Raw genomic sequence first — 15281 nt, 5'->3', positions numbered from 1 at the left:
AAAAGGAGAGCAGCTGTGTACCAAAAAAACTTTATTTTAGATACTGAAATTTGAATTTCAAATAATTTTAATGTGTCACAAAATATTATTCTTTTGTTCAACCATTAAAAAATGCAAAAATTCATGGGCCACACAAAAACAGAGCAGGCTGGATTTGGCCAGTGGATTATAGTTTGCCCATTTCTGAACTAGATGATTCTTGAAACCCCTTTCAGTCAGAGACCAAACAATAGTAAAAGTAAAAATGAATTTACAGCAGGTAGAGTTCTTCCTAGTTGTTTGAGGGCATGAAATGGTATGTGTCTATGTTGAACCTGACAGCACAATGACATAAACAGGAGTCCAGGTCAAAAAGGGAGGCAGGATTAATGTTCTCTTTTTCTAATTTTCCAGTCTCCTAAGAGAGAAATAGGCTAGTTAGGGGTGTCAAGAGCCCCACCTAGTGGTAAGACTTGCAATGGCCAATTTAATTCCATTCACTTAAGTGAAGAGAATCCTGTAGGATTTGGGTGGTAGATTTTGAGCTAGAATGGACCTCAAAAGTCAAGTTCAACAACCTCATTTTAAAAATAAGGAAAGTGAGGCCCAGAGAGGTTAAGTAAATTTGCCAGGGTCACAGCTAATAAGTTTCTAAGGCAAGATTTGAACCTAGGTCTTTTTTTTTTTAATTTTATTTTTATTAATTTATTTTGAATTATCAACAATCACTTCCATAAGCGTTTGAGTTTTAAATTTTTCTCCCCCTCCCCCCACTTCTCTTCCCAAGACGGCGAGCAATCTGATATAAGCTATACATGAACCTAGGTCTTCTTGACTCCAAGTGTATTACTTAATCTACTACATCACGATGCATTTCTCCAAATGGGGTTGAAAAGGTTCTAGTGCTGAACCTGAGGAGATTAGGGCTTCTGGATAAGCCTCTGGATAAGGCTGACAGTTAAGCTTATTTTCTTCGAGGTAGTTTCCCTACCTTCTAAACTTCATGCAGAGGAAAAACCAAGATCACTGGGAAGAGAAAGGAAGTGTGTGTTGATCAACAAGTATTTGTTAGATGCCTACTATATACACGACAGTGCTATGTATCAAAGTTAAACATTGTTTTTGGTTTTTTTGTTTTGTTTTCAGGAGCCAGAAGTCATTTGTGGCTAAGAGTGGGGCCTAAGGCTTAAACATCTAGGACTGGACATGAAGGAATCCTGTCACCAACTTTAACTGACAGCTAAACTTCTCAAGCTGAAAGGTGCAGGCTTTCTCCAACACACAGTCGAAAAGTCGAAGGACACACTCAAGGAAGAGTAGAAAATTACCCTTGACAAACTCCAACCACACCAACTTCCTCAATCTACTTCACAAGACAGATTCAGGGAGAGAGGTGCCTATGTTTGGGCGGGACCTGACTCAGGCCAGGCCACAGGGTAGTTTATGTTTGATAGCAACAAAGTGAGACACTTGTACATCATTCACTAGCTAATCAAAGAAGATTTACTTAGCCTCAGCAGAAGAATATTTGCCAAGAATCCCTGGAGTTGCCCATTATGGTCCCCCAAGCACCAGACAGTGCCTGGAGCTAGCTCTCTGTGGCTGCTTTGCACTCTAGAACCAATCCAGAGTGCTTGATTATCTGGAGTACAGCCTCAATACCTTTGAAGAAAAATCTACCCTGATATGCATCAAAGCAGGATTTAGTCTGCTGCTTCCAACACATGTAGTGTATTAAAAACATAGCTATATTTGAAGTTGATTGCTACTAGTGAGCTTTGTGACCTTGGGTTACCATTGAACCTCACTGACCTGCACTTTGCTTGCTTGTATTAAAAAAAAGCATAATAACAATTGTACTGCCTATGTTGTGTCAAATTAGGCAATATATGTGAAAATATAGCACCCACTCGCCCCCCTCAAAAATATGGCATATGAATAAATCCTCCTGCTCTTGGCTCCAGCCCCACATCTAATCTTGGTATAAGATTATACCAAGAATGCAGATTTCTGAAGGCTCAGCTGTGCCCATGTCCCTCTCAAAGATATATACAATTATTTTTTTCACAGGGAACTGGAGTTTACTGTTAGTTGCAATGCAGTGAATCAAATGCTCTAAGCACTTCTACTGATGTGTATGTTGTAGCTGAAGACATGGTCTCGAGGTGGGACTAGCACAAGGGAGAGAAAACCAAAAGGTTGAGACACAAAAGCTGAGGGACTCACTCAAATCTCCATTCCCTCCACCTAACTTGCCCCTACCCAAACTCTCCCATTCTTTATTCTTGTATATTTCTTACTAGCTGTGGCATAAGCTCGAAAGCCCCAGGGCTGCCTCCTTCCCCCAGGGCCATGGACCCCACAGATCAGGGCCGAGGTAGTGGCCAGAGGAGCCCCTCTCAACAAATTCCTTTCAAGAGCTAACTTTCAGTTAGGAAATTCAGGGTGTCTTCCCTACTCAAGGTCATGGTAACACTGTGTATCTCTAATCCACCTTGTTCCCTTCCATCCCTTTAGTATTTTTTTTTTAAGTGTCTCATTTGTGCTTGCTGTAAACTCCCAAGATACAGGGACTAGTTCTATCTCAGTCACCTTCCAATTCCACTCCTGCCTTTGCTTCTTACAGACATTTCAACATATCTTGGGGGAGCTGCGAATGGCTCTAGTTCTCTGGCCTCTTCTGACTTGGGAGGAGCAATCTTGCTCATTTTCCCAAGGATTAGTAGTTCATATAGCCATGAAAAACTTGAGAGTTGTACTGTAAACTGGGGGAAATGTTCTGAACTCTCTCAACCACTACCTTTAAAGTTTCCTTAAGAAAACATTTCCTCATGATGGAAAATGCTATCCACACTCAGAGAAAGAACTATGGAGTATGAATGCAGATCGAAGCATACTATTTGCTCTTTTTTTCTTTTGTTTTGTTTCTTCTTTCTTGTGGTTCCTCCTATTGGTTCTAATTCTTCTTTACAATGTGACTAATGTGGGGGCAGCTAGGTGGCACAGGGGATAAAGCACCGGCCCTGAAGTCGGGAGGACCTGAGTTCAAATCCAGCCTCAGATCGAACACTTGACACGTACTAGCTGTGTGACCTTGGGCAAGTCACTTAACCCAGGATGACCTCACTAAAAAAAAAACAAAACAAAAAAAACAATGTGACTAATGTGAAAATGTTTAATAGGAATGCATATGTAGAGCCTATAACAGATTGAATGCTGTCTTGGGGAGGAAGGTGGAGAAAATTTAAAACTCAAAAGCTTATAGAAGTGAATGTTGAAAACTAAAAAGAAATTAATAAAAATAAAAGAAATTAATAAAAAAAAGAAAAGAAAACAAAAACATTTCCTTCCCACTTCTCCATCCCTCATGTGGGCTAAGGATTCTCACAAAGAACACTGTGTCTTGAGTCATGGTCCTTTTTTGTCTCCTGTGATTTCTGATGGGTTTCAGATCTATGCTCTCAGGAAAGTTGAAGGGTAAAAGTAATCTTTTAAAAAGAGGAACCTCAAACTGAATAATGCAGAAAACTCTAATTGGACAAAAATCAAACTGGCCAGACCAAGCAATACAAGGAGTTGGAAAAGCCAGAGGTAAAATCAATAATAGCTGACATTTATATAACACTTTAAGGTATATCGAATGCTTTGTATACATTAACTCATTCAATCCTCAAAATAATCTTGTGAGGCAAGCATTATAGTTTTTAATATTTCCATTTTACAGCTGAGAAAACTGAAGTTAAGTAATTTGCTCAAAGTCAAATAACTAGTATGTGCAAGAGATAAGATTTGAACTCCGGTCTCTCTCCTCCTTCCAAGTCCAATATCCTTCCACCAACCACTGGCTCTTCTTAGGGTAGAAAGACTGTTATGCAATAATGGTGGCTCTTAATCATAACACTTCCAAACATATTCATCTCTCCTTCCACCACTAAAAATTCAATGGAAAAAAGTTAATTTAGAGTCATAGGATCTGAGTTCAAATCCCAGTTCTGCTGCTCTCTATCTGTGTAACCTTGAGCAGATGACCTCATATCTCTGGGCCTCATTTTTCTCATCTGTAAAATGAGGGGGTTGAGCTAGATGACTTCTCAGGTCCCTTCCAGCTCTAGATACATGATCCTTTACTCTGTGGGATGATCCATGATCCTGTCTATGGGAAATGGAACAATTCCTTATCAGACTCAACAATGGTCCAAACTATGCCTCTTCCTGGGCACTAAAAAGTAGATACCTGACACACTGTAATGGAGAAATAAATTTATTTGCCACTAAATGATTATCACATCTGTTCTGCTATTTGTGTGCTTTTAGCAATCAAATATTCCATTCAGGCATTTTACTCCATGATAGGCCAGAACACCAGGAGCTCATTCAGTTGATTGGCTAAGGTTGTCCTAATAAGGATTTTTCAGAAGCATGACATCAATTGCCCATCTGACAGAACCAACAAAGTGCTGCCAGTGCCTCTAGGTAAATTTTAAGAACTCCAGGAGGTCCTGGTGAAGCCATTCGGCCAAGGAACACCAGTCTATTCAACTTGAGACCTAATAGATCAGAAATTGACCATATGCTTCCAGAAACAGGCAGACTGTAGTCCAGGGGACCCCTGTGCAGAAACTGCACATTAAGACAGCCTGGGAGAACATTACCCCAGATGCCAAAGCACCCATCTAATGCCACATTATGAATGGCATCCTTTGTATTGCTACAGCTTTTCAAACCCTTAACAAATGTTTATTCCAAGGCTAGTTTGCTCATCCAATGTCAGAAATGTAAACACAGGTTAAAAGAGATAGGAAGGTGGGGATGATCTGCTGTACAGAAAGTATGCTGCTGCCTCTAAAGACAGAAAAGAAAGGGAAGAGTACCCAACTTGTACTCTCCCTCTCTCTCCTCTGCCAACCTGCACCAGGCCAAAGTGGGAGTCACTCCCCCCTCCCCCATCTGATTTCTGAATTTCTGACACCTCTGTCTCAGAGTGGCAGAAAGAGATGGTGTGAAGAGATTTAGTTTTTAGTCCTGGCTCATCCATTAACTTTCAGTGTGATCCTGAGCCTCAGTTAAGTCCCTGGGGGAGGGGTGGAGCCAAGATAGGGAAGAAAAAGCAGGAACTGGACTGAGCTCTCCCCAAAACCCTTCCAAACAACTTTAAATAATTCCTCAAAACAAATTTTGAAGTGGCAGAACCCACAAAGGGACAGGCTGAAACAATTTTCCAGCCCAAAACAATTTAGAAGGTTGGCAGGAAAAGTCTACAGCACCAGGGTGATAGTGGAGTGGAGCAGTCCAGCCCAGGCCATGCCTCAGCAAACCAGCAGTAAGTTTTGGGGGCTATCATGGTGGTAGTGGCGGTTGCCAGACCTCTCAGCCCACAGACAATAAGGGGATCAGACAACTGGTCAGAAAGAGATTACAGAGATTCCTTTGCTGGCACCAGGGATTCCTATCCTGTTGAACTCTGTTGCATTTCCCACACTTGGATCTGGGTCACAATCCTAAGTCTCAATCCCAGAGCAAAAAAGAGTGCTCATGGTCGCTCACAGATCAGAGAACAGGACAAGACAGAAGTAAACACACCTCCTTATATCATAACACTTTGGAAGAACTGAAAATTTACAGGTCCCCAGAATTATCTCTGAAAACAGCTGCACAAACATGAAGCTTGGGACAGTATCCCCTCCACTCTGGAAGCAGAGCCCTATGTTAGCATAGGTAAAAATCTTGATTTTTTAGGAGGACCTGAGTTCACATCTGGCCTCAGACACGTAACACTTACTAGCTGTGTGACCCTGGGCAAGTCACTTAACCCCATTGTCTAGCAAAAAAAAAAAAAAAAAAAAAAAAGACACATGAAAGCTTTTACAGTGGAGAGGAATGAGGGGGGAGGTGAGGGGAGCACTTGGACCTTACTCTCACTGTAACTGCCTCAAAGAGGGAATAACATACACACTCAGTTGGGTATAGAAATCTATCTTACTATACATGAAAAGTAGGAGAGGAAAGGGATAAGAGAAGAGGGGGAAGGCTGATAGAAGAGAAGACAGAAACAAGACACTTTTGAGAATGGACAGGGTGAAAGGAGAGAAGGGAGTAGGACAAATGGAGAAAATGGGATGGAGCTAAATACAGAGTAATCATAACTGTGAAAAAAAACTGCATAGCAAGTTTCTCTGATAAAGATCCCATTTCCCTCATACATATATATATATGTATGAATCAAATTTACAGAAATAAGAGCCATTCCTCAATTGAAAAATGGTCAAAGGATGTGAACAGACAGTTTTCAGATAAAGTAATAAAAGCTATCTATAGAAATATGAAAAAATGCTCTAAATTACTACCGGTTAGAGAAATGCAAATGAAAACAACTCTATCACAATTGGCTAATATGACAGAAAAGGAAAATGACAAATCTTGGAGGGGATGTGGGAAAACTGAGACATGAATACACTATTGGTGAAGTGGTATACTGATTCAACCACTTTGTAGAGCAATTTGAAACTATGCCCAACAGGTATAAAACCATGTATACCCTTTGACCAAACAATACCACTACTATCCCAAAGAGATGAAAAAAAAAAACAAAAAGGAAAAGGACCTACATGTTAAAAAAATATTTATAGCAGTTCTTTTAATGGTGGCAAAGAAATGGAAATTGAGGGGATATCCATCAATTGGGGAATGACTGAACAAGTTGTATATGATTGTGATGGAATACTAGTGCACTATAATAAATGACGAGCAAGATGCTTTCAGAAAAACCTGAAAAGACTTGCATGAACTGATGAAAAGTGAAATAAACAGAACCAGGTGAACAGTGTATACAGTAACAGCAATACTGTATGATGATCAACTGTGAATGACTTAGCTATTCTCAATAACACAATGATCTAAGGCAATTCTGAAGGACTTAGAACTGACGGAGTATGAATGCAGATGGAAGCATATTTTTTATTTAATTTTCTTGGTTTTTTTTTTGTCTGTATTTTCTTTCACAACATAACTAACATGGAAATTGTTCTGCATGACTGCACATGTATAACCTATATCAAATTGCTTGTCTTCTCAATGGGGTGGAGAGAGGAGGAAAGAGAAGGAGGAAGAGAATTCGCAACTCTAAAATTTAAAAAAATGAATGCTATAAATTGTTTTTATATGTAATTGGGGGAAAATATTAAATTTTTAAAAAAGACCCTCACTAGACTTTAACTTCCTCATCTATAATAAGAGTGCTAGAAGGTCTAACAAGGGAATCTTTAAATCTGAAGCAAGTCTGTTTTTGCCCTTTGGCTCAGAGAATGGAAACTTACCAAAGCTGTAACTTCCAGTAAGCATCTGACTGGCTAGCAATAGGGAGGGAAGAGGAAAGAGTGAAAGAAAATCAACAGAGAAAAGCAGTCAATCTATCACTTGCTCCCCCTCAATCCTTAAGTGCCTCGAGGTGGTCACTGCACAGGGAGAGAGTGAGGGGCAGGGCAGAGACCATCTGAGGTCAAATGTCAGGGCTGCCTTTTAATACCTATATGTGATCCTAAGTGAGACACTTACCCACATTGGGTCTTTGTTTCCTCACCCACAAAATGAGGAGAATGGCCTGGATGACATCTCTGATACTCACTCTCTACAGGAGTGGGGCCTCTTCTGGGCTGAGACCTCCCCACCCTACCCCTAGCCATCCTAGAAACAATGTAGAGATATCCAGAAAGAAGTAAACTATGCCCTAGCTCGCTCTCATGGAGCCTGGTCTTTCCATTCAGAAATGGAGTCCTGGTTGTATTCAACTTTTACCCCTCCTACTGCAGTGTTGTTCTTTCCCTTTGGTCTTTGGTGGAAGAAGAAAATAGTGGAATCTTCCTCCTTCAAGAAGGCCAGCCATAACTGACTCATTGGTCTTTTAAGTTACACTCAGTTCCAACTCTCCTCTACCCAGTCTTGGGCAGTGATGAGATCAGAATGGGGAAAATGAAGAAGGAAGGGCAAAGAGGGGAGAGAAAAACAATGAACCCCAGTTACCTATGGGCGTTGGCTGGGTCTGGAACAAAGTCTGGCCAGCTGGAGGTATACATCCTATTGTAGAGGAGAAAGGGCTGCTCCCAAAGGCATCAAAGTTGGCAAAGCCTCCATGGGAAGTACCCTGGCCTGTAAGTAGAGTGAACAGGGAGGTTACACACCAGCAAGACTAGAGCTAGAAAGCAACGCTTAAAGGATTTCTGCTTTACTACATAGCTCTCTTCTCTAGGGTTTGTTTTCCTTGACTGCAAAATCAGGCAGCTGAAATCAATGATCTCCAAGACCCACAATCCCAAGAGTGGACACACCTAGGCATATGAAGATTTCAGTCAAGAAACGTCTAGAAACTAGATTACTATGAAATGAAATAAAATTGTTTCTGGTAGACTAAGATTTAGAATACAGAATTAATAATTTTTTTCTTCAATAAAGGGAAACTTCTTCCTCCCATTACCTTTCTGGACAAGTCTAACTATTAAGAAGTTTTCCCTTTTGTGGTACATACACTTACCTTCCTGAAACTTCCACTCCTGCTCCCAGTTCTGCATTCTGGGTGAGGCTAAGCAGAACAAATCTAATAATAATTGGATATTTTTATTTTTTAATATGAATATGTTGATTGTTTTTCTAATGTTGAACCACTCACATCCCTGTAGAATGATGAATGATTTCTTTGATGAATTTGTCATCTGATAGGATTTTATTTAAAAAATTTTGGATCAATATTCATTAAAATTTACTACAATGTAGTTCTATTGTGTTATATTTTCCTGGTTTGGGTATTAGTTTAAGTATTAGGATGGTATTTGTCTCCTCTGGTGGGGTGTTTTCTTTCCCAATTTTTGAGAATAATTTGTGTAGTAGTAGAATTCTCCTGTGAATTCAACAGGATCAAGTGTTTTTCCTTTACAGCTACTTCTATTTCCTTTATTGAGATTAAGATTTCTATTTGGTGTTCTGTTAAGATATTTTATATTTTTGAAGGAATTCCTCTACTTCTTTTGTATTTAGTTTTGTTAGAATATAACTAACTGCACATAGTAGGTTCTAATCATATTTTTTATTTCTTCTGGTTTTGTTGTGATTTCACTTTGCTTGCTGTGTTGTTGATTTGATTTTCTTTTTTCTTCTTTTTAATCAGACTGGCTAAACATTTGTCAATTTCAGTAGTTTTTTCAAACAACAAACTGTTTAGTTTTCCTAGTTTGTTGTTTCATCAATATCATTTTCTTTCACATAATTGTTGTTCCTATGATTTGTTATTTGACCCACTCATTATTTAGGATTTCGCTGTTAAGTTTTCAACTGTGTCTGTGTCCTTTGTTTGTGCTCTCTGAACTGCTTACTATTTTTATTGTTATGTCCTGCAAAGGATGTGTTTACTATTTCTTTCTTTTTGACATTCATTTGCAATTTCTCTGTGCACATTCTTTAATACACAAGTAATTTCTCTACAAACTCCATGTGGTGTTAAGAAATACTTATATTCTAAAATGAGGGGATGCTCATCATTTGGGGAATGGCTGAACCAAGTTGTGGGATGTGATTATGATGGAATACTATTGTACTATTAGAAATAATGAGCAGGATGTTCTCAGAAAAATCTGGAAAGTAACAGCAATATTGTAAGATGATCAGCTGTGAATGACTTAGCTATTCTCAGCAATACAACAATCCAAGACAACTCTGAAGGACTTATGATGAAAAATGCTATTTATCCAGAGAAAGAACTGATTGTATCTGAATACAAATTGAAGCATACTTCTTTTATTTTACTTTATTTTTCTTGGTTTTTTTTATCTATGTTTTCTTTCACAACATGACTATTATAGATATGTTTTTCATGACTATACATGTATAACTTATATTGAATTGTCGTCTCAATGGGTGGGTAGGGAGGGAGGAAGGAAGAGAATTTGGAACTCAAAGTTTTAAAAACAAATGTCAAAAATTGTTTTTACATGTAACTGGGCAAAAATAAAATACAAAAGAAATTGAAAAAAAAAAAAAAGAAATACTTGTATTCTTAAGCAGTCTCATTTGGAGGTGCCATAAGCCTTTTAGCTCTAGATTCTCCAACAATCTGTTCAATTCTGTATTTTACTTTTTGTTTATCTTTCTGTTAGATTTGTCCAAAACTGAGAAAGGAACAATTGAACTCTCTTACCGTTACTGTATTACTCTCTATATCTTCTTGTAGTTCAGTTAACTTTTTTCTATTTTGAATTTTTATGGTAAGGCACTTGGAGCATAAAAGTTTAATAATGATACTGGTTTGTTATTTCTGGTTACTTTCATCATACTGCAGTTTCTTTGCTCACCATTTTTTACGTTAACAATAATAACTGACATTTATATTGCACTTTAAGTTTTGCAAAGCACTTTACATAAATTATTTCATAAGAACCTCACACAATTCTGTGAGATAGGAACTGTTTTACAGACAAGGAAACCAAAGCTCAGAGAGGTTAAGTAATTTGCCCATAGTCACCCAAGGAGTTAAGTGTCAACAAGATGGGATTTGAACACTTTCTGTGTTTCTGTAGTCTTTCTGCTATTATCACTACTTTCTTTCATAAGGACCTTTCAGATCCTTAAAGACTGCTATTATTTCCCCCTGAGTCATCTCTTTTCTCTGCTAACCATCCCCAATATAGTGCTATAATCAAGTTCCTCTCTACATATCCTTCCTAAAGTGTGGTGCCACAAACTGAACACAATGCTCCAGACTATGGTCTGACTATTAGAACACAACAAACTATAAGTCAATCAACAAACTTTTACTAAATGAGTTCTTAAACTTGAGGTGTGAGAATTAAAAAAAAAACATTTTATTAACTGCATTTTAGTAAAACTGATTTCCTTTTAATTCTATTTTATTTTACAAATTTAAAAACATTATTCCTAGAAGGGGTCCACAGGCTTTAGACTGCATAAGGTGTCTAGCCACAAAGCAGGTCAAGAATCGTTGCCCTCGGGGCAGCTAGGTGGCGCTGTGGATAAAGCACTTGCCCTAGAGTCAGGAGGACCCGAGTTCAAATGTGGCCTCAGACACAACACTTACTAGCTGTGTGACCCGGGGCAAGTCACTTAACCCATTGCCTAGCAAAAAAAGAATCACTGCCCTATACTTCTCTCAAGGTGCTTATACTCTAGTGGGGGAACACAATGTTTCCATAAACACAGGCTATAAATACAACAAATAGTGAAGGAGGAGTGGATTCAACAGCTATGAAAGTCAGGAAAAACCTCTTATAGAAGGTAGTACCTGAGCTAAGTCTTGAAGGGAATTAGGGATTCAAAGAGATAGAAGTGAGAAGTGAGAGCATTCCAGATATGAGGGACAGAAAACCTTTGTGAAGGTATGCAGTGGGAAATGGAATCTCCTGTACAGGGAATACCAAGTAAGCTAGTTTGACTGGAGCATAGAGAACATGTGGGGGAGTAAAGTATAATAAGCCTAGAAAGACAGGAATTTAATTGTCAAACAGAGTTTGTAGTTTATCCTAAGGCAACGGGGAAACAATGAGCTTCCTGGGCAGAAAAGTGTCATGTTTATCCCTGTACTTTAGATATGTAATTTTGGCAACTGCATGGAAGACACATTAGATAGGAGAGAGTCTTGGAGCAGAAAGATCCATTAGGATGATGAAGGCCTGGATAGGATGGCTGTGTGATGAGCTGAGAGAAAGGGACTGATGAAAGAAACGTTGAACACATAACTTCAAGGCTGCAAACTTGAGTGAGTGGAAGAATAGCGCTTCTCTTGACAGAGAAAGGGAAGTTAAGAGGAAATGGGTTTAAAGAGAAAGAGAAGTTCTGCTTAAGACATGTTGAGCTTGAGATACTTATCCAGGTGGAGAGGTCAAGTAAGCCACTAGAGACAAGACAGGTGCTCTGAAGTGAGAAGGGAAATGGATTTGTAGATTTGGAAATCATCCACACAGAGATAACAGTTGAGAAACCATGGGAGCTAAAGAGATCACCAAGAGATTGGATATGAGGAAAGAAGAGAGGGTCCAGAACAAAGCCATGAGGCAGAACATGATTAAACTGCAAAAGAAAGAGAATGAATGTCTAGTAGAAAGAAAACTATGACTAATCAGTGTCATGAAAACCCAGGAAAAGAGAAAGAGAAGGGATGTTCAACAGCACTGAATACTGCAGGGAGGTCAAGAAAGATGAGGACTAGGGGCAGCTAGGTGGCGCAGTGAATAGAGCACCAGCCCTGGAGGCAGGAGGACCTGAGTTCAAGTCCAGCCTCAGACACTTGACACATACTAGCTGTGTGACTCTGGGCAAGTCACTTAACCCCACTCCTAACCCCCCCCCAAAAAAAGGAAAAAAGAAAAATGAGGACCTAGAAAATGCCATTGGATTTAACAGTAAAGTGATCACCGAAGACCTTGGAGACTGTAGTTTTAATTGTAGAGAGGAAAGTGAGACTTCAAGGATCTGAGAAATAAGTGGGAGGGAAGAAAGCAGAAGTATGGAGTATAGAAAGCTTTCTCTCAGAGTCTGGCTATGAAAGGAAAGAGAGAGATAGGAAGATAGCACAGGCACCAAGGTCAGGTGGAATAGACTGAAATGGATGCTGAACTTCACTACAAGGGTGAAAAAATGACCCGACAGTCCATCAATAACTAGGATCTGGGTGGTTATTTTGGACGAAGTGAATCTCAAAAGAGGAACAGTAGGTGAGTGAAGCTGGTTAAGGAAAAGGACATGTAAACGAGAAACAAAAAGCATCCTTCTCCCCCCTCCTACCCTACTATGTCAATGGGGATGAGAGAGAGTACAATCGGACAAGGGTGATCAGGAGTGTTGTGCCACTGAGGACAGGTTTCTCTGATGGCCAGGAGATAGAAGGGCTATGAGAAGAAAATCTAATCTCAAATGTAATTTGTTAAAAAGAGAAAGAAGGTTCTACAAGGCACAATGGATGGTGAAGGTAAAGTTGGAGAGGGACCTAGGAAAAATGTAAGAGAGTGTTGGCCAGGGATGGGAGATCTAAGGGTCTAGGCCAAGGGTGGGGAACCTGCAGCCTCACGGCCACAGGTGGTCCTCTAGGTCCTCAAGTGGGGCTCTTTGACTGAACTCAAACTTCACAGAACAAATCCCCTTAATAAAAGGATTTGTTCTGTAAAACTTGGACTCAGCCAAAAGGCAGTACCCAAGGACCCAGAAGGTCACATGTGGCCTTGAAGCTGCTGGTTCCCCACCCCTGGTCTAGGCATTCTTCTACCCAGAATTACAGGGATTGTGAAGAGAACAACAGAGCACAAGATTACTATGCCCTTTCCAGTAGTAATGGTAATGCTGAACTGATTACTATTCCCAAACCAAGACGTCTACTCTTCCTTCTCATAGCCAGACTCTGAGAGAAAGCTTTCTATATTCCATACTTCTGCTTTCTTCCCTCCCACTCATTTCTCAGCTCCTTGAAGTCTCACTTTCCTCTCTACAATTAAAACTACAGTCTCCAAGGGATAGTAGAGGTATTGAGGGAAGGGAGAGAAAGGTGGCCTGGGCCCTGCTGTACTGGTGAGACGAAGCTAGGTCTTGGCTGGTTAGATATGGAGAACTAACCTCCTCCAATCCAGAAGAGCTCTAATTTAGGTCAAATTCAAGGCTTCACAGATTAATTCACCCTGGGTGAGAAGGCACAGTCCAAAGGGCTCCTGTTGCTGGCATCCTATTCTCTCCCTACTGGGCATTACGTAGCCTACAACAGCATTAGCTTTTGGGTTTCCATGTCACAGTGTTGACTCACACTGAGCCTATGGTTCACTAAAATTCCCAGATCATTTTCACTGAAAATGCCATCTGGTCATGATTTCTCCAACAGGACAACTCAATAAGGCTGAATTTTTGAGCCCAAATGCAGATCTTCACATTGATCCCTATTAGATTTCACCTGATCCACTTCATCTTTACCAGTTTAGCCCCTCTATGTCATTTGGAACCCTATTAACTATCATTCAGTGGGTCAAGTTAGCTGTAACTACGTTTCATGTCACATTGCCCCCCAAAACCCTGGTCTGACTCAGCATGTTTTTACAAGGTATGGAACCAGGATTCAATAGAATCAGATGGGTTTGGGTGGGAGGTGGGTGTGGAGCAAGGCAGAGAGGCAGATAATACTCTTCAGCCTCCACTGGCCAATACAATGAGACAGCAACCTCATCATTTCTCCTCCAAACCATTTTCAAAGCAAGAGAGGACAAAAAGGGAATAGAAAGACAAAGATTATTTTCAGAAGTTTAAGAGGAAGCTCTGGGACTCCTCCCATTTTTATTTAGTGCCTCCCCCAATTTATTTAGTACTTCAACCCAAGCTCCAGTATTATGACCACTTTTTCTTCTTCTCAACCTTTCTCCACTAACCAACATAAAATTACTAGAATGTGTTGTCCCCTCCCCAACTAATTCCAAGATCAATGGAATGATCAAATGCAAGTTACCCCAAAGGAATGGGTTATACCTAGGCCTAATGTGTTCTGAATACATGAAACTGTTTTTGTTTTTTAAAGTCTGGACCCAGCTTACCTCCAAAGACAGCAAAGTTCGATGCCGGTTGGGGAGCAGCAAAAGGGTCTCCACCAATGTCAGCCAGAAGGTCAGTACTAGCTTTCTTGACCGGAGGGAGGGAGGGTGGTTGAGAGCACGGGTGCTGGGAGAGCCGAGTCTGAGGGACAGACTAGAGAGGAATGAATCATAATAATTATGGAGCCAACAATCCTAAAAAACCCCCAGGACTTCCTCTAACTTTGTTATTGTCCTAGCCCAGAGAGAAAGATGCGCTGGAAATCATGTGGTTTCTGTACTGAGAAAATTTCAGGGAGCAAGACAAGATGGTTTCCTTTATATTCCAGTTTCTAAACTCATAGGATGTTAGGCTAGGGCCTACATAGGAAAGGCAATGGCCTCAGTGAAACATTGTCAGCAAATAACACAGTATTCAATTCCAGCTGTGGCTATTATCAACCAGATTTCTACTTTTCCCAAGTTGCTGAAGAAGTTTCCCCAACCTAAAGGCTCTTCTATGGCTCCCTCCAAATGTAAAATCACTAAGTCTGCTCTGACTTTCCTCCACCCTACTTTCTGCTAGCTTATTCCTTTTTTTTTTTTTTAAACAAGGGTAAGATCCAGGGATATTTTTTTAGTAGACAGTGACACACAAGCAGAGTACATGGTAAAGGTTCTGCTCTGCTGCTTTGTCAGTCAATCTAGAGGATTCAAAGATTGAAACTAGATCTCTATCCTCTTACCCTCTATAAATTAAGCTTT

The 15281-nt window shown here is 40.0% G+C and overlaps 1 protein-coding gene across 3 annotated transcripts in view; it reads right to left on the bottom strand.

Moving 5' to 3' along the window:
- AGFG2 (ArfGAP with FG repeats 2) overlaps positions 1-15281 on the bottom strand; it is a 48296-nt gene that overhangs the window by 7652 nt on the left and 25363 nt on the right. For all 3 annotated transcript variants that reach the window (XM_027843994.1, XM_027844002.1, XM_027844009.1), the window contains exons 5-6: positions 14541-14691; positions 7996-8121 (exon numbers count right to left, since the gene is read on the bottom strand). In XM_027843994.1, the coding sequence (XP_027699795.1) occupies positions 7996-8121; positions 14541-14691 (277 nt within the window). The remainder of the gene's footprint in view (positions 1-7995; positions 8122-14540; positions 14692-15281) is intronic.

This window comes from Vombatus ursinus, unplaced genomic scaffold (assembly GCF_900497805.2).
Source record: "Vombatus ursinus unplaced genomic scaffold, bare-nosed wombat genome assembly UNPS02005197.1, whole genome shotgun sequence".
Taxonomy (NCBI): Eukaryota; Metazoa; Chordata; class Mammalia; order Diprotodontia; family Vombatidae; genus Vombatus; species Vombatus ursinus.
Note: the sequence above shows the minus strand (reverse complement) of the source record. Positions and strands in the feature narration are given on the sequence as shown.